We start from the raw sequence: 26,406 nt of genomic DNA, 5'->3' as shown, positions 1-26,406 counted from the left end.
AAATTATATAAACTAATTTTGCCAAACTACATATTTTACCAGGTTGACTTTTATTGAAAATGGCGATAAAATTATTTTAAAAATCCATGAGTGACTTACCAATAATTATCTAACTTTATTCTACTTTGATAATACTTGTGAGCAAGAGATATTTCAGTGATAACATTTTAAATAGTTGGAATTAGTAAAAGAGCATTTCTGGCAATTCCACTTCTGGGAATTTATACGAAGAAAACTGAAACACGAATTCGAAAGAATATATGTACCCCTATGTTCACTGCAGCATTATTTACAATAGCCGCGATTGGGAAGCAAGTGTCCATCAGGAAATAAGTGAATAAAAAATTGTACATTTACACAGTGGACTACTACTACTCTGCTGTAAAAAGGAAGACAGTTTTACCTTTTGCAACAGCATGGATGGACCGGAAAACATTATGCTAAGTGAAATGAGCCAATCAGAGAAAGACACATATCATGATTTCAATCATATGTGGAATTTAATGAACAAACCCAACTACCAAGCAAAATAGACACAGACTCATAGGCAGAGAGCAGGCAGACAGCTCTGGTGTGGGGAGGGTGGTGGGGTGGGGGTGGGGGTTAAACAAAAAAAAAAGAGAAAGAACTAATGAACAACAATGTGGTGATTATGGGGGGAGGGGTGGTCGAGGTGAAAGGGGATTTTTTGGTGATGGAAAAAAATAAAATAAATTTTTTTAAAGGTGAAAAAAAGAGAATATTTTCTGCATCTAGCACATGTTATTTAGCAAACATCTGTTGAGGTAGATACCTGCCATTAGGTACAAATGACTCTTCAAAAATAAAAGCTGTTAAGTCTAAGATAATTCCAATGGTGAAAGCAACTGATAAGCTCTTAGCAAAAATGTTGCGGGGAGGCATCTAACCTTGAATATCAGCGGTAGGAATGACTTGGTAGCTATAAAAAAGCATCCCTGGGGATTTTTTAAGAAGTTTTATTTCCCCTGTTGAGACACATACGGAAATTAGGCACCTTAATCAATGTGAAATTAGTAAATCAAAATTATTATAACCAGAAACAGCTTATCTTTGAGTATGTCAGTGTAAGTACCAAATCCACGCAAGTGATTTGCAAATTTTGTGTTCTTTTCATCTCAGTCTTCCTTTTCTATTAAAATTTTCTTGTATTTATCATCACAGTAATTTTTGCCAAGAATCTTTAAAAACGTTTTTCTGTGTTGTTGTTTTTTTTGTGTGTGTGTTTTTTAGCTGCTTAGGTGAGGATTACAGATGACTTAGAGCAGTTGGCATAATTACGTGGTGGTGTCGCTTACACTGCCTGAATGGCAGCCACATGCTCTTCTCAAGAAAGTGGACGCCTGGTGGTTCTGGAATACACTGCATTAGGGATTCTCTTTCTGACTATTCACTGCCCACTCCAGGGGGGCGGGGGGGGGGGCGTCTTAATAATTCAGCCATCAGCCTTGGGAATCAGTGCTTCCTGGATCTGCCTGTTCCGTTTAGAATAATATAAATGTCTTTGGATTAAGGCTTCCTTTTGCCTCATTGATAAAAATCTTGCCCACTTAAATCCTGTCTTCAGGTCCTTTGGTTTAGTCATCAATTCCTGCAGACCAACTTGCTGCCCAGCCCCACTGCCCCTGAGTTGGAGGGTCTTCATTTCACCCAGTCCTGTGTGGAGTATTTTCCTGGTCCATTCAAATTGGATTACATCCTGGGCCCAATTCTACTTCCTGCTGCCTTGACCTTATCATGGCCTATTGTCTGTTCTAATGTAGCATTTTTGTGTCTATTTCTCTCCTTTCTACACACCCTAATCTGCTACTGCTTATTCCCTGGTGTATTACATAATCACTTGTGATGGAACTGCCATGTATATGATTGTTTTTATGGTGGGTTAAGGGTGTAGTTGAAGCAAAATATATTATTAAATCAGAAGATATAAACTCTGACCAGTAACAGTACTCCCTGACTCTGACAACATCATGATTAACGAGTCATCCCAATGTCAGGAAAGTTAAAATGTGAAGTTTAGAATGTTTAGATTAAAAAAAAATGTGGTAATGTTTTTTCCTCTAAAGAGGATAGCTATAGAAAATCTAGAATTATATGGAAAAAATCAAGGTTTGGGAAGGTTGGAACAGGTTTAGAAACTGGTTAATTCAGAATAATTTGGACTAAAATGAACTAATAATTGATAAAATATTATTTCTTTTCCAGTGTGGGTACAAGCAAAATTTAGCTATTTTTCAATTTCTCAGGTCACACCAAATACACCCCTCCTAAATAATAAGGAGGTGGTTCTGTCTTTACTACGAGACTCACTTTTTTAATTAAAAAATATTTTTATTGCTTTCAGAGAGGAAACGAGAGGGAGAGAGAGATGGAAACACCAATGATGAGAGTCATTGATCGGTTGCCTCCTGTACGTCCCCTATTAGGGATCAAGCCCCCAATCTGGGCATGTGCCCTGACTGGGAATCAAACTGTGTCCTCCTGCTTCTTAGGCGGACACTCAACCTCTGAGCAACACCGGCTGAGCAAGAGATTCACTTTTATTCAGGGCTCTGTCCCATCAAATTGAACAACTTTTATGAAGAGAAAGAAGATAGAAGGAAAACATACTATTTTAAGATAATTAAATATATCCCTGTTACAGTCCCACAGACTAACCTAATGATACCTTTGTGTCTAAAACATACCATCTTAGCCTAAGATGAATATTCTTTTTACCTGTAATATTTCCTTTCTTTCTGGTTTCATCCCACCCCTTGCATATGGCTTTCACTCTCGAGGGTTTTCATAGAGCATGTGTAAGATAAAGATTGCTTGTTGTGGGGAAAATCAATCTGAGATTTTAAAAAAATATATATTTGGCTAACAGAGTTTTAGAGCTTGCCTAAAAATGTCTAAAGATAAGAAGGTCATAACCTCCCCTTAATCCACTATGGGCTATAAGGCCTCATCCCCAGGCTGGGCTGTGTAAGTATTCTCACCGCCAGCTGCACATTGGCTTACTCTCTGCCCTTTGAGCTGCATTCAACATGCTGACATAACGGCCTTTAGTTGGCCTAATAAGGGGTGGTTTGCCAAATGGCTGTTTCATTTGCCTCCCTACCACGTTAGAGACCGGTTGGCAGTGAAAATATTTACAGCGAGAGGGCACTTTTTGGTTGCTCACATCTTCTGTTGCTGTTGCCGTTGCTGTCATCTTTGTGATTGCTTCCTTCTCGGGGCAGTGAACCAGATAACCACAGTCGCCCGAGTCTGTATCGGGAGGGCGAGAGGCTTGCCTGGCTCGTGTTGACGGAAATAGGATTCATCCATGAAAATTGACAACTGCAGCGTCACCTCGCCCTCAGGTGGTTTCCTAATTATCCTTTGTTCTGTGCAGTGTCAGGACATAGAAGAAGAGAAAAACAGAATCCCTTTTACTGGCAAAGCCAACAGGATCAGGACAGCCCGGGAGCCAAGGAAAGTCACCCAGGAAATAGCTCCAAGGTGCTGGCCGGCTGTGAAGATGTTCTGTTTGGGAAGGTTGAGGTGGTTCACCTTGCCTCTAACCTTAAGTGAACTTGACTGATGATGGGCTCAATGATTTCTATCCCAAAGTAGGATGGCGCCCTGGTTGTCTGTTAAATCGGAACTTACCTTTCTGAAAGCGCCGTCTATTACCAGAACTCTGCACTCAGACTCCCGCTGTTAAAGTAGTCAATGGAGGTCAAGTGTGCAGCCCTCATGCATGCAACCGTGACCTGAAAACCACCCTGATGCTTTAATTGCCGGGCTCTGGACAGCACAGCTTGCCTTAAACGCCCGTGGGAAACCCCCAGACACAGATGAAACTACGATGGTTTGTCAGCTTTGAGAGGGGCCTGGTTTGGTGGTTGAAAGAATGATTAGCTTTGGAAATGCCTGGTTATCATGCTTGTCAGTGGTTTATTTCATTTATATCCTTTCACTGTTTCCAGGAGTGTGTGGGGTTTGGAGGTGAGCTGAGTTCATTACTATCTACATCATGGGGAAGTTAAACAGATCCTTCATTCACAAACAGTTAAACCTCCCAAGATACAAAGTGTTGTCTTTTTAAAAAACTATTTGGGGTACCCATCTGCTCGCTCTTTCCCTTTTCTATCAGTTTATCTCTCTCTCTCGCTTCTGACTTCCCTCCATTTTTTTCCCATGGCCTGGAACTTGTAGTGTTTTAAAAAATGCATTTTGACACGATCTCTTTAAGATATTGGGAACAAGATGCGCACAGGCCTTTTTTAACAGGGTGAGTAAATCTGTTACCTAAATGTCCCACCTCAGAGAAGTCATATAAGAGTAGGCAATGGTCAGAAGCCAAAAACGACTCCAAATTGGCATGATGCTTGTCTTAAAAGAGTTCATCCTGTCCCTAAGAAGGGGTGTCTCTTGTGAAATTATCCAACACTCTGGCATTGGTGGGCAGGTGGGAGGAGATACTTGGAGAGTTTTCTTGTTTGCAATTCTAGACAGCAGCCACCTTTACTGTCTATCTGCAAGCTCACAGATCTCTCTCTCTCTCCTAAATGTCTGAAGGGAGGTCACCTCTCTGTGTCCCTACCATCCTCCACAGACACGTCTGGGCACCAAAGGGGTCAGAGAGAGAATCAGAACAGTCAGTGTGGAGAGGTCACCACCACTTCAAAGAAAATGGACCAGAGCATCTACCTCTAAGGCAGTGGTTCTCAACCTTCCTAATGCCGCAACCCTTTAATACAGTTCCTCATGTTGTGGTGACCCCCAATTTCATTGTTACAAATTGAACATAATTAAAGCATGGTGATTAATCACAAAAACAATATGTAATTATATATGTGTTTTCCGATGGTCTTAGGCGACCCCTGTGAAAGGGTCGTTTGACCCCCAAAGGGGTCGCGACCCACAGGTTGAGAACCGCTGCTCTAAGGACAGTGCTGTAGCTTCTCCTACAAATTAGAGTTCATGTTTCAACATCCATTTTCCTCATCACCAATGACTTAAATGCAAGGTGGCTGCCTCCGAGCGCAGTGTCAGTCTTCAGAAAAGCTTCTAGTTAGAATATTCCTTAGGCTGCATAAAGGTTTTTAGATTTATTTTTCTTAATACTAACTAGAAACATGTATCCTTTAAATTATGCATAATATGTCATATATTTTCATCAGCTTTACATACAGTATAGAATTAGTAAACAGTATACAAATAGTACAGTATAAGTGGTACCTAGTGGATAATAGTAAAATCCTATATAGTAAAAGCATAATATGCAAATTGTCCCTGCTCGCTATGATGTGCGCTGACCACCAGGGGGTGGCGCGGAACATGGCGGGCCTCGGTGACATGGTGCTGGCAGCGAGAGGCATTGGAGGCACTGCTGGCCCTGATTGGCCCCAACGAGAGCAAGACCGAGGCGGGATGGTGGAGCAGGCGAGCGGGTGGTGCCAGGTCAAGGCAGGTGCAAGCGAAGGCCCAATCGCCCTGCCAATCACCCTGCAGATGGCGACCAGCAGTTGCGGGGGCAGGGGAGGCACTGAGGGAGCTGGGGAGGGGGCCTGGCCCCGATCACCCCGCAGGTGAGATGGTGGAGCAGGTGAGGGGGCAGCACCAGGCCAAGGTGGGGTGCCAGATGGAGCTGCAAGGCTGGGGATGTGAGCTGGGGCTGCGAGGCTGGGGCGTGAGCTGGGGCCTGATCTCCGCAGACCACCCTGAGGGACTCCACCTGTGCAGGAATTTGTGCACCGGGCCTCTAGTAGTAAATAATGTAGTAAATATACTACACATGCACATCAATAAAATATTTTATTTCAAAACACAGAAGAAACTACTTTGTAATTTTCCAACATTTTTTTTCCTTTCAACATTGTTTGCCTAACCCAAATGATCAGTTTCGAATTTGGAACATATTAGGTGACTTCTGTGCTAGAAGTGGAGAAGTCAGAGCTCCTTAATATGCTTATTGATTTTACTGTAGCAATACATTAAGATCAGAATGAGAAGTGGACCCTTTTCTATGAGGTACAATAGTGCTAGCCTGAGTCAATAGTATTCTTTAAAGTAGGAAGCACACACAATATAATCTCAGAGAGATAAAGGTGAAAAATGGTGCAGGGAAGACGAGAAGAGTTCAGAATTAAATATTTGTTTGGGGTCCTTCGCTTAAAAAATTCTGGCAGCTGTAAAATAAAATGATAGCACTGGGTAGAAGTTGGAAGAAATTCTTTACTTGGCATAGTAGTTCTTCCAAAAATTAAAGTATTGATCTCCTTGATTCCAACAAGATTGCGACTTATTTTTCAGAATGTATTTATTCACTGTAAGAAACAAAATGCATCCCCATCGCTTCATTTGACATTGTAACTGGGAAATTATATTTTCTTTCTATCTTATTTTCTGTGCATGAATATAAACAGGACTAAAGTCTGACTGCTGGAAGCCAGACACCTGACACCCACAGCACATTGCTTCAAGATGCATGGGCTGATCATCATGGCATTTGAATGTCCCGGGTTCTTTATTTGGGATGATAATTTACAGATATAGGAGTTTTCCTGCCCTTGGTAGCATTGAAATCAAGAATTGTAACTTCTCTTTTAAAATATATATTTTTATTGATTTCGGAGAGGAAGAGAGAGAGAGATAGAAATACCAATGATGAGAGATCATCATTGATTGGCTGCCTCCTACATGCCCCACACTTGAATATGCCCTGACGGGGAATTGAACCATATCTCCTGGTTCTTATGTCGACGCTCAACCACTGAGCCATGCTTGCGGGGCAAGAATTGTAACTTTTTAATTGCTCAAGGTGGAGCAGGTTAAGGGAGCTATCTCTCCAATCCATGGAGGAACATTGTGGCTGAAAAGAACCCAGGAACTTGAATAAACTATCACAAAGTTGCTTGTAAACTGAAATTGGGAGACATTTTTAAAAATGAATATGAAACTTATCCACATTAAAAACATTTGAAAGAGTCTTGTATGGGAGGAATTCTTGGGTGAACTTTTATGGATGTTCATAGCAGAAGAAGTGGGAAGTTATAAAGCCAATACTAGTGGAAGCACAACAGTTTAGTGCCTGGAATATTTTCATGTAAATAGGGGTACTGTTTGGGAATGATTATAGGGTAATCCTAATGAGAGTGTACTCCCAACTTCATTTATTATTTATGGTCAACATATGCTTCATATTCTATTTGGGCAGTGGTTGGCAAACTGTGGCTCGCGAGCCACATGCGGCTCTTTGGCCCCTTGAGTGTGGCTCTTCCACAAAATACCTACTTCTGCGCATGGGCCACAAAGTTTCCATCGCACTGGTATTTTGTGGAAGAGCCACACTCAAGGGGCCAAAGAGCTGCATGTGGCTTGCGTGCCGGGGTTTGCCAACCACGGGACTAGGGGATTATTGACCACTGACTATGTCTTCTTTCCCTTGATGGCAATTGTTTTAAAGATTGATTAAATCACATCTAAATTTTTAACTGTATCTACTTATCCATTCCCTGGCCTAGAGATGTACATGGCCAATCTTATCTATCCTACAAGATTGTAGCAGGTGATGGCCACTCTGTTTCTATTCTTTCTCTTCTTAGTAGTAGACCTAAGTTTTATTGGGCGGGGGGGGGGGGGGGGGGGAAGGGCAACAATGTACATGGCTAAAATAATACATTTTTCAAAACTATTTTCTGGCCTGGCTAGTGTTGCTCAATGGTTGAGCATCAACCCATTAACCAAGAGGTCACAGGTTCAATTCCCCATCAGGGCACATGCCCAGGTTGGGGGCTTGATCCCCAATAGGGGGCATGTAGGAGGCATGCAATTGATTTTTTTCTCTCCTCATTGGTGTTTCTATCTCTCTCCTCTTCTCCCATTTTCTCTCTCTAAAATCAATAAAACATATAAAAATTTTTTTTTGCAGCTAGATGTGACCATGAGACTGGGATAATGATATATAGGTGGCTTTGTTGTGTGCAAAGCAGAGAAGGTGCCTTGAAAGGATTTCAACCAACTGGAAAATGTGTCCCTGCCTCTTTTTCCACATCTCCCATCTTGCTACCTGGGATGAGTCCATAATTGTTGGCACTCTGGCAGCATCTGGATGCTAAGTGACATTGAGGATGGCATTGACATGCTAGGATGGTAGAGCAGATAAATGCCAAGAGCCTGGGTCCCTGGTGACCATGACACTGCTGTGCCCACTCTGGACTATTTAACTAGCTACCTATTTTATGTGACAGAGTAATAAACCTATTTTTGAGCAACTATTTTTTTGTGTGTTTTCTATTTTTGCAACCTAGCCACTTTATAATTGATATTGCTTAAAAATAAAAATGAGGCTAACTTTGAAATATAATACACAGAGGAACTGAACACTTAGAACAATATGGATTTCGGGAAACTTCACTGTAGGATCTTGTCAAAAGACATGATTCTAGTTGTTTCTCAGTAATATTACGACAATGTAGCTTTTGGTAAATCAATTTCCCTTTCTGAGCATTGTTTTCTCTGTAAAAGTAGAGATCTGACTCCATCAGCACTAACATCCATCCTTGACCATTTGAGATACCTTGTCCTTGCAACCTGGCATCTAAGGGATGTATATATATGAAAGCCAAGGGCCCAGAACGACCAGAACAACCGGTTGCTATGATGTGTACTGTGGCCGGGCAACTGGCCCGATCAGGGGGCAGTCCATCCCCCCAATCAGCCCCTCCCCAACCCCAATTGGGGGCAGGGCCTGCTGGCCAACTTCCTGCAGTCCCTCCCCCTGCCCAATCGGCTCCCATTGGGGCGGGCTGGCCAGACCCCACCGTGCACGAATTTGTGCACCATGCCTCTAGTAAGATCATAAAAAGGGACAAATGTCCAAGTCCAGCCATTACTTGCTTCCATTAGAAACCCATGCATTATGAAGGGATTAGCAGCTGCATATCCACATCTTTCCTGAAGCAATCTTGTTAGAATACAGCTTGCAGTGCTGCCACTGATGACATTCTCTCTCCCCTCAATCTTCACAGGAAGTAGTCAACCAAAAATACAATTACAAGTAAAAAACGACACCGTTGTGGTAATTGGACGATGATATGGTGTCAGGGAATGTGATAGCGGAATTTGCAGGATGTTGGGAAAGAATATTAAAAATGGGAAATTCCAGAACAAATCGTTATTTTCCACATTGTGCAGTGAAGATAACCCCGCAGGCTACTTCAACCTGAAAAACACCTGGGCGATTTTACAGGAGGCATTTTTTCACACACATATTTTATCCAGGAACAGTCTCTAGATTCTAGGTCCCAAAAGATCCAGCTAAAATAGAGATGGGTAAAAAAGGTTTCTTTCTGAAAAAGGGGGAGGGTCTAATGAAAAGGGTGAATGAAGAGCCCATTCGCATTCTACTGGCTCACAGTGTCCAGTTCTGTTTCATGTAAATTTAAATATTTCACAATTATATCAAGATCTATTAATCCTGAATGAACTTCACTAACATTTAAACCTCTGGCTAAGATTCTACCCTTCCCAAAGCTTTACCATTTGTTTTCTTGCCTGTGCTATTCCCATCTAGGAACTAGGAGGAAAGACAGAGAGAAAACTAGACAAATGCTCAGCTTAGCATCTCCCCCCAGGGTCTGTGCTCTGCAGGAAAGGGGGCCCTTAGTAACAAAGAGAGCAATTCCTTACATCCCGGAACAGCAGGGAATAGGTGCTTCAGGTACAAGATGAATCCATGAAAACCTTTGTGGCAGAGACCTTGTTGCAGAATCAATGACACTTTATCTAATTGAGCCGTTGTGAAGTGGTGCTGGTATCAGAGTGAAGGAGCCTCTTCATTTGTTATTACTCGGGAGGTATTTGGGACTTAGTGACTCTTAGGGTTTCTGTTTGTGGATCACCTAACTATTCTTCCAAGAGCGTAGTACTGGGTGTTAGGAAGATTCTGTATGTTTCATTATTCTGTATGAGTAGTTATACTATCAGAAGAAACAAAATTAATTTAGAGAGGTATTATTTTACTTTATCATCTTCCCCTATCCTTTTCTCTAGGTATAAATCAAGTGGAATTATGGGTTCTATCCTCAAGCCATATAAGTCTCTCTACTTTCTTCAACAAAACTCCCCATCTTAGTTACTCTGTGCATTTGCTTCCACCACTCTCCACCCCAAGAAAGGCTTTCCTTTGGTTCTTTACCAAGGGATATCTGCCTCCTATCTTCTAAGTAGCTTAAACCACCCTTGGTCATATCTTCTCCAAACTTCCAATTTTATGGGGGTTTTTTCCTCCTCAGTGACCTTTCAGTAATTTGTTTAGTACAGTTTCCCCCACCCAGGTTTCTGGGGAATGATAATTATACAAGACTACAATAAATATTCGGGAGGGGGAGGGTTATAACCAAACATACTTTGTAAAAGCCACATAGCCATCCCCACCCCCCAATTTGGTTAGTGACAACACATGGGTGCACTCCTGGAGTTATTGATGCATTCTTTAAGCAGTTCTTAGATGCCTACAAGCATGTCAAACTCATATTAATTCACAATGGAGACTACATAGTTGCTGCGGCACAGACCCAGTTACCTGTCTGCCAAATGATCATTTACTTACCTGCCTTGGTCCCTCCCAGAGAACCTAGATATTTTTTTCCTGGCATCTGGGCATCCATCCTCAGAGTTTGGGTCATAAGCTAATCATGGCAGTCTTGTTTATTTTTGCCAGTGTTTGGAGAAGGGAAGATCATGTGACACAATTCCAGCCAATGAGATGTCAGAGAAATATGATGAGGAGTAGAACATTTTAGAAAAACAAAATTCCTTCTGGATTAAAAGTCAACTAGATGAGAAGAGAAAGCCTTTGTTTATAGACCCCCTACCCCTGCCTTTCCATTTTAATGATGCCGGGTGAGGCATGATGAGAGCACTGGGAACCGCCTCTGAGTCTGAGACAAGAGCTGAGAGAACTTCAGAGAAACAAACCAATGCCTCTGCATTGTCAAGTCACCAACCAACCTGGAAAGCAGCTATATCCAGATTTATTTAGTGATTTTGTTATCTAAGTCACTATTAATTGAGTAATATGTTACCTATGGCCAACAGTATCTTTGCTCATGATTTTCAAATGCCAATAAAACTCTAACATTTGTATAGTCCTACAATGATGGATACATGAAAGAAAATTTAGACACAATTTCTTTCCTCAAGGAGTCTGGTGATAGAAGAATGAGATGAAAGCCGAGTAACAAACAGCAAAGAATGATGCGTAGCAGGAAGAGGGGACCCTTTGCTTAGAATCAGGGCAAATACCCCAAAGACATTTTCATATAATCAATCTGGATATTTAAGAAATACTCCTAGAATTTAAATAAGCAAAGGTATGAAGTAGGTATTTCAGACCCATACAAAGCAAGAAAAGGCCACAGAGAAGTAAATAAATTTGTCCTAAAGAATTAAAGGTGGTGTGGTAAATTACAGATATAGTTTGGAATAGATTGAATGTTTTGTGTGTGTATCTACAGTACCATCTAAGTCATTCTCTTTTTAAACTGTTTTGTTTTCTTCATAGTATCTCTCTCTCTCTGTGTGTGTATTAGATTATCCTATCATCTAAAGCTGGTTCCTCATTAATTATCACATTTATTGTATTAAATTGTATAGATTTTTAAAAAGCGGGTGATACACTACTCGAGTAATATTGTATTATCTGAATTAAATGGTAGAAAATTATTTATCAAGCAGAAATCTTATGAATCATCTTTTTGTTTTAACAAATAGTCACAAACTGCTTGCTTAGTCAAAATGTGAGCCATATGAAAGCTAAAGTAAACAGCATTGCTTTCCCGCCTCTTGATAAGGGTGAAAGACTAAGTAAAGACTTTTTTGTATCAAGTAAGCCTCTTTCAAGGAATCAAAGGATCAGTGCAGATTCGACCTCGTCTTTGGAACATCTACATCTGCAGCCTCATCCAAGGAGAATGAATGTGCTGCAGCCCCACCAGCCCCAGAAGTGGCTTCTGAATCATCAAGCGGCGATTACATCACGCTCAGTAGCAATCCTGTTAAGTGCACTGTGTTGTGCTCTCGCTCTTGGAAAAGTGGAATTTACAGAGAGCATAGCACACAGGGAACACGATATTCGGTGAACTATAACTCTCCGTTTTCAACCATCCTAAATAATCAAGATTTGGGGACCACAGCATACTTAAAAAGGTGGCAGCAGTTCTCAGAGAGAAAATAAGTTCGGATTTAATTTCAGTTTCTCCTGGAAAAAGTCTTTCTTCAGCTGAAGAAGCTCCCGCCTGTGCCCCGGTAAAGGGCTGAGCATCTGGGCAGCATGGTCGCTGTGCCCTCTACTGAGAGCCCAGCTGAGGGAAGGTGCCTGGGAAGCACAGGGGGCTTTGATAACTGGGAAAGCGTGCCAGTGGAAAGGAAAACATGGACAGTCTAGAGAACATATGGAAACCATGGACTGCATAGAGCAGTACAAGACATTAAACACATCTCCTTTCATTGGCACTTTGGGATGTGACCAGGGAGTTCTGACTGCAGCTGTGCTTTCACGGACACCTCTAGCCCAGTGATTCTCAACCCTGGTGATTTTCCATCCCCACCCCCACCCCCCAAGGGTATTTTGCATTGTGTGCAGTCAAGTTGACTGTGACAGCTGCAGGACTTGCTGCTGGCATCTGGTGCCAGAAGTCAGGGATGCTGCTAAGCATCCTACCACAACACAGGATTAGCTGACTTCACGTGTCAGTGGTCCTACGGTCGAGAAACCCCGCTTTACAGGGATTTGGAAATTTTATTGCTAGTGGGATATCTCAGAAGTCACGCATTAATGTTTGGTAAAGGAAACTTCAAGGCGTACACTCTGGTTCTGGGGTCTGAGAGAGAGAGATCTAGGATCATATTTAACAAACATGAGAAATATTTTTAAAAACCACTTACTTCAATTACTTTTTGTTTCTTAAGACATGGTGGTTTTGAGGGAGACTGGCCAGAGATAATTCATAGACATGTAGGATTATCAAGGACCCTGGAAGGTCATCCAAATGATTTTCCTTCTTTTCATCTTTCTGCTCCTCTAGAAAAGTATATGCTAATGATTTCTGTGTCCTCATTTTGGGAGGGCAAGGTCCCTATTGTACTTTGTCATCGAATGCTCTGGAGATATGAATGGAAGTATTTCTCCATCTATAGAGGCCTCTGTGCTTTTACTAGGTATACACACAAATGCAAAGGCAAAGGAAAAAGAGTTACAATACTTAATGGTAATCTCAGTCATGAGTAGTTTAAAGTTGAGTGAAACTCTAGATTTTAACCTAATTGAAGATATTTACTCAGTACTTTGAGATAAACAAATGCTACCAAAAATTAGAGTTCAAGTCCAGCCATCCTCATATGAGCAGAGATATTAATCTAGGAAACAGATACGTAAAAATCGGAGAGAATGATGCTCCAAAGAATGATCCTGAAAGGGTTATTCAGCCATTTCCCTGTTTTAGGGATCCATATCAATAAAGCTTAATAAGAACTAAGAGTGAAATGACTGCTAACTGTGAACTTAATAATGCCCCACGGGAGTTCATTAATATCTCCACAGGTACACCGAAGCATTGTCTTAATTGCACATGATACTTCCAAAAATTGCCTTTTGCAAGTTTTGTGGGAACTGCCCTCCGGAACAAGTGTCAGTACTTTTTGTGTTGCCTTTCCTGGCCGTGCAAATTCCCCCGAACATGGACCCAGAGCTCCCCTGCACCTTTCCGGAAATTAGAAGTTCCCAGGTGTCTGACCTTGTCATAGGTACTGCCCTTGTGCTATCAAGGGAAAGAAGCTAAAAATACATGAAACCAATTTCAGATCTTTCATTTTTTTTCTAAATAATTGATTTCTTCTTTTTATAAATATTTAGAAATTTATGTTTATTAGAATCAAGTTTGTGTGGAGTAGTGGGGATTTTTAAAATATTTATGAATATGACTGTAATCTAGTCCACATCTAGACTTGGGTCTTCAGTTATTTTGACACAAAGATGATGGCTAAAGGGGTGTGTTTCCAAGCTCATGAGATCCCTCAGCCTAGTGTTTGACTGTAGTGATTATAAGATGAAATTAAATTTAGAAGCGTTTGATCTTGTCTGCACTTGGGAAATGAAAATTCCATCACATACTGGTAATATTTGATTTTGTATATATTAGAAATTGCAGAATTATTTTCTTTAGATTCTCTTTCCTTTTTCTATTTTGATTTGGTAATGGCAATCTATAATAATAAATGCATAATATATTAATTAGACCGAACAGCCTTCTGGAAGACCTTCCTCATGAAGCCGGGGGCGGGGGGGGGGGGTGCCGCGGCTGTGAGGACAAAATCCCTTGCATGAATTTCATGCATCGGGCCTCTAGTGTTAACATAAAGTAAAGTCATTTACCTGGAACTGAGGATACTAATTCCATCTTGCATCTGATAGCCAAGCCTGGTTCCAGATGGGAGAAAAGCTATGGAGACAGCAGGGCAGAATCACCCTGTTTAAAATGAGAAATCCAAGGATGTCTTGAAGCTTTAGACTGAACTCTGGGCACGGTGGTGTATGTTGCCTGGAGTGCTAGGTCTCAGGCCTCGGAGAAATAAGAGTGAGAAGCCTAAATGACTCCCTAGGTCCCTTTACTTTTGAAGCCTCATCTAATGTCAACTTGTCCTACATCTCAGTGACGAGGAAGGAAATCCCAGGGAAACTCATGCCAAGGTAGAGAAAGGGCGAGAAAAAGTGTTTGCTACCCTGCCTAGAGCTGCCTGCCCAGGGCAGGGGTGACTCCCAAGTGCTGTGGAAGCCACACTATGCATATAAGGGATTCTGTTTTCTCAGGGTTATTCCATTCATTCATTTACGGGCTCATTTTTTCATTCAACACATACTGATCAGGCTCCTGTTCTGCCCTGGGTACAGTGCTATCCAGGGGTGATAAAATGATGAATAAGGTAATTGCTCTCCACAAGGGGAAATAGTCTCCCAGAAAGGAAAGAATAATAAACATATAGTTTTACATGTTTAATGACATGTTGTGACACTTGTTACCAAAGAAAACTGCGGTGTTCCAGAAGAACTGATCAACTGACCTTGGTATAAACTCATGCTTTCCAGGGCTAACTTGGGCAAGGTCAGGAGAGGGCCTTGAGCTCCTCCTAGTGACTGGTGTGTGACACTAATTAGATATAGTTTTACTTGTGATTATTATTATTTTTTTAGTCCATCAGAAGAATTCAGTCCCCACAACGACTTGCATTGGTGAGACTTGAAAGTTTTTACAAGATGTAGAGGATATAAGTTATTTGAGTGTCCATTTTAATTATTCTTGAAATCAGTTTTCCCCTAGTCTTCTTTCTCTTAGATTTACAGGAATTCTTAGGGCCTTAAACATACATAAATATCTTAAAGGTTAATTAGTAACAGTGTGAATTGGGATCCCCCCCCTTCCCCCTATTTTAAGAATAAGATACAGGATTGACACATGTTGCATCTGGTGACTTGAAGAATGATGGTCTTGCTGTTTTTGTTCCATTTGTTTCTCAATGTTTAAAAAGAGGATAGTTGACTGCTACATAACTTTTTTTTTTTAAAATAAATGAAGTCTTTTATTCCAAAACCTCAGGGACTGCTGATCCCATGACCTGTAGTACAACTTTTCTTTTTTTATTTTTTATTTTAATTATTTTTTAAATTGTTTTATTGCTTAAAGTATTACAAAGAGTATTATATATGTCTACTTTTTTTTCTCCCCTTGACCCTCCCCTAGCCTCCCATGCCCCCCAGTGTCTTGTGTCCATTGGTTATGCTTATATGCATGCATACAAGTCTTTCCGTTGATCTCTTACCCCCCCTCCCAACCCCCAGCCCTCCCCAGCCTTCCCGCTGTAGTTTCACATAACTTTTAAATGATGACCAAGATGTGAGAACTACTATGTTTCAAAAACTTGATTCCTTGAAACTGATTTTTCATCTTGCCATCACCTGATTCATGTCTTAGGAGAAATAATTGGAAAAACTGAGATTTTTGTTTGCAAAAGATAATCTTTGAAGGATGGTAATTTTTCAACTATTTGAAGATACTCATCTTAATTTGACTATGCATTTTAAGATAAGAAATTAGAATAGATGTTAGTTGATTTTAAATGCTTATTGTAGAGAAATAGGAAAAAGACAAACTATTTCCATTACTATCATTCTTATTTTCCTGTAAATTCTAGCTAATGTAGTTAGAAAAGAAAACTAAATTAAGTCTTATAATGTGGCTTGCTTACCTATAAATCCCAAGAAAATAAACTGAAAGCTATTAGAACTAATATGAATTTTAACAGGGTTGTAAGTCATAAACTAAATATACAATATTAATAGATTCCTACATACCAGCAACATATAAAAATAAAATGAAAATTTGATATCATTCGTAATGTAATAAAAATAATAATTATCTAGAAATAATGTCACCCACATGGAGACAATGATAAAATTTTACTAAGAGAAACGAATGAATAATGGAATGGGTGAAAAATATTTTCCCATAGGGGGAAATAAAACATTATAAATGTATCAATTCTTCCCAAATTATATATATATATATATATATATATATATATATATATATATATATGAAATTCTCATCATAATCTTAATGGAACATTATTATGCTAAATTGAAACATTTGTGCTAAAGTTCAGCTGAAAAGTTAAACATGTATGATTACCCATGGTCCTTTTCGAAAGAACAGTTATGAAGAGAGAAGGTGTTCTAATTAATCTAGTCCTAAAAATTCTAAGTTTATAAAAATGAAAATAGTACAACACTGGCCCAATACTTGGTCAACAGACAAGTGAAATAGTAGAGAATACACCCCAAGACTCGAGGATAGTTAAAGGCTTTCAAATGTGACAAAAGACGGCCTTTCCTATCAGTATATAATGAGTATTTAATATATGGTTCTGGGGCAAGTAGTTAACCATGTGGGTAAAATATATATAGATGTTTGCTTTACCTTATAGTACAACCTCAAGTAATTTTCATATAGGGAAATATTTAAGTGTCAACCTGATTTATTTCTGTCACTTTGGTGAGGGAGAGTCTTTACCCGTAATCTAAGAAAATAGTCATTTATGTCCACAAGGACTTGAATCAACTGTCAGAATATTTTTTTAACTTCTAGTGGTAATGGAAACTTGAAATATGTTTAAACATTTAACAATGAAGATTAGGTTTATCTTAGGCTTAGTTAGTAGAATATTATGCAACCAGGAAGTGAGAGAAAGAGAAATGAAACTAGGGAAGGGAAGAAGAGATTAAAATTCATGTTAAAAAATATTTTTATTGATTTCAGAGGTGAAGGGAAAGGGAGAGAGAGATGGTAACATCAAAGATGAGAGAAAATCATTGATCAGCTGCCTCCCATAGACCTCATACAGGGGATCGAGCCCACAACCTGGGCATGTACCTGACCAGGAATGAAACCATGACATCCTGGTTCATAGGTAGATGCTCAACCATTGAGCCATGCCGGCAGGGCAAGACTCATGTTCTTTTGCTTAGTAACGTTTATGTGCATACCCTCATGCACACAAAAATGATAAAGAGGTATAGCAAATGTTAATAGGGATAAAGGCATTAAAGTTATTTTCTTGTTTTGTTTCTTTAATTTTTTAAAAATAATGTATATCATTATTTTTCTAAATGAAAGTCTAAACTGTAAACAAATATGATGGCTTATAGATGTTTTTAATTCTATTTGATACTCATCAATAGCATCATTTTTGTTTGATAGGCAAAAGTTAATGATGTAAGAGTAAAGAATAATAAAATAAGATGAAAATTTAGTCTTATGAAGATTAAAGCTGTTTTTTAAATTGGAAAAAGGAAGATTCAAAGAGATATGGAACATTTATTTTTCTATAGTTGAAGTTTTATTATACTAAGTTATCTTCATCAAAAGATCAATTCTGCATTTCCATAGGAGACTGGCAAGAAAAAGGAAGTACAGTCAGAGATCAAGGAGAGTGTGGAAGTTAATCACTAAAGATGACTAATAATAATTTGGTCAGTTGTAGGTACTAGTTACAACACACTTCAAAATAATTACTCCGTAGGCTTAAACATTAGTTTGAAACCAAGTAACTAAATATGCAGCATCATAGCTAAATAAGTACACAGCAACATATGTAAGGTTGCATACATTCTTCCAGTCCTTCATCCCTAATTCTAGGAGGGATATTCTTATAGCCTCAATATGCATTTTTATTTTAGAAATGAAATCCAGTCAGTCTTTCACTCCTTAGTCTAGCATCACTTAAGTCTCACTGGATATAGGGTGTGTATATGACCCTAAAGGGACATATGAGTCTTAAGCCAGGAGATATTTCTTGTTTGTAGTAGGAAGGATGGACCACAGAGAGGGCCCATTTTCAAAGGGTGCATGGAACTGAGGAAAGAAAGCTGCTTCCCAGGGTTTTCATTACTGAAATTTGGGGCACAGTTTTGAAAATGCATTTGCATTGGGGCACTTTACAATTCTGATATTTTGCAGCAGCTACATAAATGCAGATTCAAGCAGAGGCCCGAGTGTATCTTTATTATCACTCTTTCAAATGTAGAAAGGGATTTTGGCAGGAAAGACAGCTGTGCAATTGCATGAAGCTTTTCCATTTCCACAAGTTGAAATTGATGTAAATGTGTTGATATGCTTGGCTTCTTTCCTTTTTATTTCTTGTAAGAAAAGGTCTCTCTCCACCTCTCTTTCCCCTCCCTCCCTCCTTCCCTTCTTCTTTACTTTTATTTTTCTGCCCAAAGCCTTTATTCAGTTGGTATTTTCTTTTTCTAAAATTTATAACCTCAGAACTATAAATGAAACATAGGGAACTCAGTCTATGAATATCTATAATAATAAAAGCATAATATGCTAATTAGACCGGACAGCCGAACAAACCTCTGGACGTCCTTCTGGATGAAGCCACAGCTGCGGGGGCCAAGGCAGAGGCAGTAAGGGGTGATCAGACAGTCAGGCGAGTGTTTAGGGGTGATGAGTCAGGCAGGCAAGTGGTTAGGGGCAATCAGGCAGGCAGGCAGAGGCAGGGGCAATGAGGCAGGCAGGCAGAGTGGTTAGGAATGATGAGGCAGGCAGGCTAGTGGTTAGAGGCAATCAGGCAGGCAGGCAGGCGAGTGGTTAGGAGCCAGTGGTCCCAGATTGTGAGAGGGATGTCCGACTGCCAGTTTAGGCCACCCCATAGGGCCTAAACCGACAGTTGGACATCTCCTGAGGGGTCCAGGATTGTGAGAGGGTGCAGGCCTGGCTGAGGGACACCCCCGCTCCCATGCACAAATTTTGTGCACCAGGCCTCTAATATTTATATAAGCTTTAATATGGCATTTAAATAAAATGTTTGAACAACAGCTGAGAGTGACCTATAAAATAACTTAATGTGTCAGTAGTCAGTGCTGTGGACAGAAATTGGCCTGGACTCTAATAATCTATGGTCCTTCCTTGTTTTATGCTTATTATTAAAATATTTTAGTAATAATTCATCTAAGTATCATAGTTAATAGTTCAGAAATTTGCATTGGGCAGTTTCAAGTTTGAGGACTACTCTCTGACCTACAACATTATGACCTGAGATAAGGTCATATTCTATTTTCAAGTCTCATCTCCTCTTTGGTAAAATGAGTTAATAATAGCAGAGTGTAGTATAATATATATAGTATAGTAAAGAATATTTACTGATGGTTAGGTAAGGTAGTGCATATAAAACTTTAGAACATGAGTGGAACATAATAAAGAGTTGAATAAAATATTATTTCTAAAGCAATGATAGAGATGTAAACATATGTTCTTAGAATGTTGAGGGCGATGTTTGTGATAAAACGTTACAGAGAACTTGGGAATCCACTTGTGGGGAATGGGTGAACTTAGTAAGGAAACCCATGCTGTTCTCTGTTTTGATTATCATCACCCCCATGTATTAAGTGCCCACCCTGTCACAAGCATCTAAGCCAGTGGTTCTCAACCTTCCTAATACCGTGACCCTTTAATACAATTCCTCATGTTGTAGTGACCCTCAACCATAAAATTATTTTCGTTGCTACTTCATAACTGTAATTTTGCTACTGTTATGAATCATAATGTAAATATCTGATATGCAGGATGTATTTTCATGGTTTGTGACCCACAAGTTGAGAACCGCTGATAAGCAATGCACATTTATATCCTTGCCCCTCAAAACAATCGTATACTAATGATGCAACTAAGTCATTGAGATGAAATAGTTCACGAAAGTAAACACTAGTGGGAAAAAAAACACATTAAACTTTGAAATCACATCTTATCAAGAGCAAATCCATTTTTATTCCCCCTCCACCTCACTACCTCTCTAATTGAGGAATTACTCAGGTAAGGACCCACCAGGTGACTTTCTCACTGGGTGTGGGCTTTGAGTCAGGGTTGGCAACACACACATCCTCTTTGGAACTCAAGTTCTGTATTTTGGGAAAATTGTTGTCAGTGTAAATGAGCTTCTCCCATCCTGGTGGTTTGCTCTCATGCGATGCTTTCTTGTCTTTTCAGATCCCCCAGATTAGTTATGCATCAACAGCACCTGAGTTAAGTGACGACCGGCGCTATGACTTCTTCTCCCGCGTGGTCCCACCTGACTCCTTCCAAGCCCAGGCCATGGTAGACATTGTGAAGGCCCTAGGCTGGAATTACGTGTCTACTCTCGCATCTGAAGGAAGTTACGGAGAGAAAGGTGTGGAATCCTTCACGCAGATTTCCAAAGAGGCAGGTAGGAAGAGATTGCCATGATTAAGATGACCCTCTTCACGTGTCTGTGGCTTACAGGCTTCTTTTCAGACTTTATTAAACAAACCCTATAGGTAATCACCATATACCTACTCTCACATTCCCCACTGCCTGTGAAGCAGATCTGCAAAGTCTTTGTTGTTTTTGAAGAGAATATTTTCAAAAGTGTGAAACTTAAGTCACTTAAAGTATTAGTGGAAGTGATGCAGAGAAGAAAATAGTTTCCAAAATCAATATCCTACTTCTGTGTAATGGATAATAGTGCGGATTACTGCTTATATTTAGGAACCTGAGAAAAAGTGGCTAAATGTACTTCTCAATGCATACTTTCTTCCTCTGTTCCTCTCTAATAATGGGAGAATTGTTTAGCATTATGAGAACTCAATCACGGTGGCACTTTGCTTTGGAGATGAATATGGTTCTGGCTGACTTGGTCAAAACAAAATCAAATAAATTATTTAGATAAATAGTCTTTGAAGTATTAGATTAAATTGAGAAAGACATCTGTATTAAGTAACAGAGAAGATTGTTTATGTTTATTTAGCTCAAATTGGAAGTAATGGGCTCAAATGTTTGGTCAGTGGTCTTCCATTGGGTGATTTTGAAAAAATGAGACAAAATCGTCACACTTAGGAATCCTGATGATAAATATTCAGGCTTCCCCACTTGGAAATATTGGATCAGTGTGTGTGTGTGTGTGTGTGTGTGTGTGTGTGTGTATTTAATATTCCCGTACAAGTCTTATGCTAAAGTCAGGTTCTCAGTGTAATTTGTAAAAATTTTATCTCCTCCCAATTGTTATTGATCAGAATAGTTAACTAACAGTAAAGACAGACAAGCAAGGCAATAGAAACAGAGGTCCTTTTAATGAGGAAAATATGTCATAAATTCCGAAGTCCTGGCTGTGATGTTGGACTATCAGACTAAAGATATACTTATGCATACAATGGTTCAGGGTATGGCTACTGAAAGAAGGGAGTCAGGACTTGCTTGTAAATCCCATGATTTTAAATCCCAGTGCCTCATCGTTAGCTCCAGTTGCAAACATTCACTGGGGAGCTGGGCCATTCTTAGGTTCTTCCTTCTCACTGAAATACTCTCACTCTTAACATCTTTGACTAGGTGGCTCCAAAGTATGAATAGGCCTCATCCTGAAAGTCATTTCTAAGTTCAAATAAACAAACACACGCCAATTCATTGGTTCCACTGGCATGGCCTTGTGTTTCCAGTGTCTTCTCCCACAGTGCTTGCCCCATGTTAGTCTAACTTGCTGTTATTGCTTTATTGTCCGCTAGACTCTAGAGGAGACCTTGTCTGTCTCATTTACTATGGTAGTCCCAACTGCTATGTTTATAAGGGAAATATTTTGTTTATTCAGTTAGAAACTTTCTGATTAGAAAAGATATCTTAACTCTGGCTTAGTGTTATGCTGAGGTTTGTACCACTCTAATAATTGCTTTAATGAAGCCCTAAAAAGATGCCTAATCATTTTTGATAACCAATACTTTTATTTTTTCTTGGTTCCTTGAATCCTGCTTTGACCAAAATAAGGCTAGAGGTCGACTTAGAAATATGAACATAAATGCCAACAGATAAGACATGATGAAGAGAAAATAGTCATCTAAAGCTCAGAAGCAAAGTTCAGATACCTTCTTGCTCTGTTGATGCAAATGGCTCTCCCATTTAATGCTGAACTTTGTACTGGACAAAGCAAAAAGCACGACACATTTTTAATAAAATTGACAGTGTTCACAAGATGGAAATTATGTTAATTTTTCAGTCAAGCACAGGATCAAGACAGTTGTTTTCTCTGTGTCTTTTATAACAGACTCAGATAGACCTGTCTATAGACAGGTTCGTGGTGCATTTTATATGGTTGTTTTTCCCAGTTGTCACTTGGTGAAAACTCAAGATATAAAATTGAAGGGACAGAACAGAACTGATAGCTATGTCCCTAACAAAAGGACAGAACGGAACTGATAGCTGTGTCCCTAACTCCTCTCCCAGGAAAGCTACAGAATGTATCAGTTACTCAGCCTGCCCTTATCTCAGCCAATGGGAAAACAAGGGAAACTAGCCCCCAGCCCTCACTCAACCAACTGGAATCGACCAAGTGCCTCCACCCCCCTCCCCAAGCCCTATAAATTCTTTATTCTCTTGGGACTCAGGGCTCTCTCTCGCATCCAGTAATGGAGGCAGAGGGGGACCAAGCCCGGGCTTGAATAAAAGACTCTATGCTTTTGCATCGGATTTGGCACTCCCTGGTGGTGTCTTTTGGGGTCTTGAAATCTGGGCATAACAAAATCAGAGTCCATTATGTAATGACTCTGCCAAAAAGGACAAAGTCTTTGTCACATGGGCTGAATTCCCCAGCTTATATGTTTAGTTAATCTTACATTGAGATGATGCAGCTCAAAAGTAAGGATTGTATCATTGGCAGCCATGGCGGAAATAAGCTTTTAGTTCGAGAGCCTCTCCCCTGGAGGATGAGAGTAACTGTAGGGCCAGCTGCAGGAATGCAGGGGGCAGGGAGGGTCCAGGAAATGTCAGGCAGATCACTTCCTCTTCTCCTCTAAGTATTAGGATACTTGGTGTGTGTTTATAATACATATCATTGGAACCATATCATATGTGCAGTTTGTTTAAATGAATTCCCTTATTGCTTAGCAAACACCCTTGTGCCCCCCGCCCTCCCCAAGAGAAAAAGAGGAAATGCATACAGAAAAGATGTGAAAATTACAATGTAAATGGTGTGTGGTAAGTTACTCACTCAGTGTGTGTATTACTTAGGGAAAACCTGAGGTGGGAAACGTGATCTATTGATTCATTAGTCAGTTTTGCTTTTGTGGGGCTCTCATAATGTGAGCGCCTTGCTACCGCAAAGGTGACTCTAGTATATAGAGATACATCCTCAAATTCTATGACCCCTGAAAGATCCAACTACTTCCTCTGATGTTCAGTCAAAGAAACAGCAACATAGTCTAATTCAGATTTAAAAGAAAAGAAAAATGTACTCTACTGTAATTTCTGGGAATTTTAGAGAATCTTCAAGGAAATTTTAAATGTTTACATTTTCCCTTTGCCTGCTGACTATGGTACCTGACTCTCAAGAAAGATATGATCCCATGTGTATGTGTAGGAGAGGCAGTGTGTCGTAGAGATAAGCAAGCACTATGGCTCTCCTTTATCAAAGTCTGGTAGGACAATTGAAGACAGTGATGTCAGGGAAAAAATTATCCTTCAACAGAGGGCCATCTAGTTTGTTTGGAACATGGAGGCCTGCATACAGTTTCTTTAAACTGTCTCAGAAAACCTCAGTGATTCTTGTTCATGTGTAGTCATGGAAGATTTAAATATACATGGAGAGATAAACAAGTCCTATGGTGTCAAGAAAGACCTGAATTTGAGTAACGGGCTCCATCACTTTTGTGCTGTAAAACTTTGGGCACACTATTTAACTTTTCAAGCTTGATTCCTCACGTAGAGAATGAGAGTAATGATGCCTACTTCCTCCAGTAGTACAATAAGTAAGGTCATGTACAGAGAAGCACTTAACACCCAGGGCTAGCTGATGAATAGTGCCTCACACCAGTTCCCTATAAATCAGTAGAGTTAGTGTTTGAGTTTGAAAATAACTTGACATTAGCTTTTATTATAACTACAAGGTTATTTATATACCAATACATATAAATAAATATATATATATATAATATCTGAGTCATTCTAACTAATAAGCTTTCATCATATAAGAAGCATAAGAAGAAAAGAAAGTGAACTATTCGGTTTGTCCTATGTATGTGGTGTGTGTGTGTGTGTGTGTGTGTGTGTGTGTGTATGTGTATGTGTGTGTGTGAGAGAGAGAGAAAGGGGGAGAGAGAGAAAGAGAGAGAGAGAGAGAGAGAGAGAGAGAGAGAGAGAGAGAGAGAAGAGGAGAGGAGAGGAGAGGAGAGGAGAGAGATCACATAAGCTCAATGATGGTGCCTCTATGTACTGCTGGAAGGCTTGAAGGAGTTACTTCCATTCTTTCTGGACAGTTTGACTTTGAACATTGTGATTCTTCTTTATAAATCTCTAAAAGTTCCAAATTTTACTTTACACTTAAGTTCTGAAACAATGGCTGCTTGTAAAACTATAGCTTGAAGTGTCCCCACCATGCACACAAGTCACAAGTGAGCTCTGCTTTATCAAACTCAGATAGACAACTCAAGACAATGATGTCAGAGAAAAGAAGCCATCCTTCATTGGGGGCCATCTAATTTGTTTGGAACATGGAGGCCTCCATACAATTTCTCTAAACTCTCAAAGGAAGCATCTAATTCTTCTCTCATGGAAAGTCATGGGAGATTTAAATATGTAAGAATGTTGCTCCTTGTTGAACTTTCAGAGAGGACTGTAACACGATTTTCTCAGAGGATGAGATTTTTGTAGAACAGTTATATTTGCATAAATTGCCCTGTTTATTTGAATGGATGCACATGCAATATCACCAAAAGCAATTTATTGCTTAATATTGCAGAGGATGAGAGAATATTCATCCCCAACATGCTTTAAATTCAGGTCAACGTAGTAACCTCAATAGTCTAAATTAGACATAAAGACTCCTTTTACTAAGTGAGGGTCAAAGTAAATGCTTATGATAGCATATGGCACTAATATATTCCAGATGTTTTGAACCAAATTGGGTTCAAGGATTATAATAGTAAGGAAATTATATATGACACTTATAGTTTGTCAGACAATTTTCAGAAGAATTCCATGAATGTTACTTCACAAAAAGGAATGATTTGTTACTTTCATGATATCATGACACATGTCAGCTTTTCAAAGCCTGGGGGAACAATTGAAGCATCCTTTCATTATTTCCTGCCAATCACATAATAGAGTTATTTCAATTGGTCTTACAAAGTAAACTTCATCATTATTCAGATGAACTCCAGGACTTCCTTTTATTTATCACTTTATCTTGACCTAGATTACTCTTTCCTTAGGTGAAGTCTTGACTATTAGCAACTATTTTTTAGCCTCATTTTTTTTTAGTTAGACCTCAGGAACTAGTTGGATTTGCTCATTAAAAGATTCTCTTCTCATTAAAGAATTGTTTGCCTCTCTCTCTTCACAGATGCAATGTTCTCTTTCATTGTGCTAAATGTCAGTCTTCCTTGCTTTGCTGTAACCTCTATGAGGTCAAGGACTTCGCCTTGTGAGTGTCATGCAGCCTAATTTTTGGCATATGGGAGGCAGTCCATAAATAATTGTTAAGGGAAGGAGAGTAGAAAACTTTGTATTTTTCCCTTCACCTTTTAGAAAAAAATAATGTAAAGAAAGTACTTATAAATACTTTTTATGATAAATAATTTTGTGATGTGTGGGTCAAAAATATATTCTATATCTGTTTGCTATGGTTTGTTATAGTTGCCCTCATCCTAAATCTACCCCATTCTTGCCTGTTACTATCCCCACACAAAATTAAAGCAATATGATGCAACGGGGCTATAATTCCCAGTACCACCATCTATGTTGAATTTGAAGAGTTTTCCTTATTCTTTGTCTCTGTCTATGTCATGGTGAATATTAGAGA

At 39.6% G+C, this 26,406-nt stretch overlaps 1 protein-coding gene across 1 annotated transcript in view; it reads left to right on the top strand.

The window, feature by feature from the left end:
* GRM7 (glutamate metabotropic receptor 7) overlaps window positions 1-26,406 on the top strand; it is a 688,017-nt gene that overhangs the window by 220,330 nt on the left and 441,281 nt on the right. The window contains exon 2 of the mRNA XM_023749437.1: window positions 20,595-20,811. Coding sequence (XP_023605205.1) covers window positions 20,595-20,811 — 217 coding nt within the window. The remainder of the gene's footprint in view (window positions 1-20,594; window positions 20,812-26,406) is intronic.

This window comes from Myotis lucifugus, unplaced genomic scaffold (genome assembly GCF_000147115.1).
Source record: "Myotis lucifugus unplaced genomic scaffold, Myoluc2.0 scaffold_8, whole genome shotgun sequence".
NCBI classification, from domain to species: Eukaryota; Metazoa; Chordata; class Mammalia; order Chiroptera; family Vespertilionidae; genus Myotis; species Myotis lucifugus.
The sequence above is the reverse complement of the archived record's forward strand: the minus strand, read 5'-3'. Positions and strand labels throughout refer to the sequence as shown.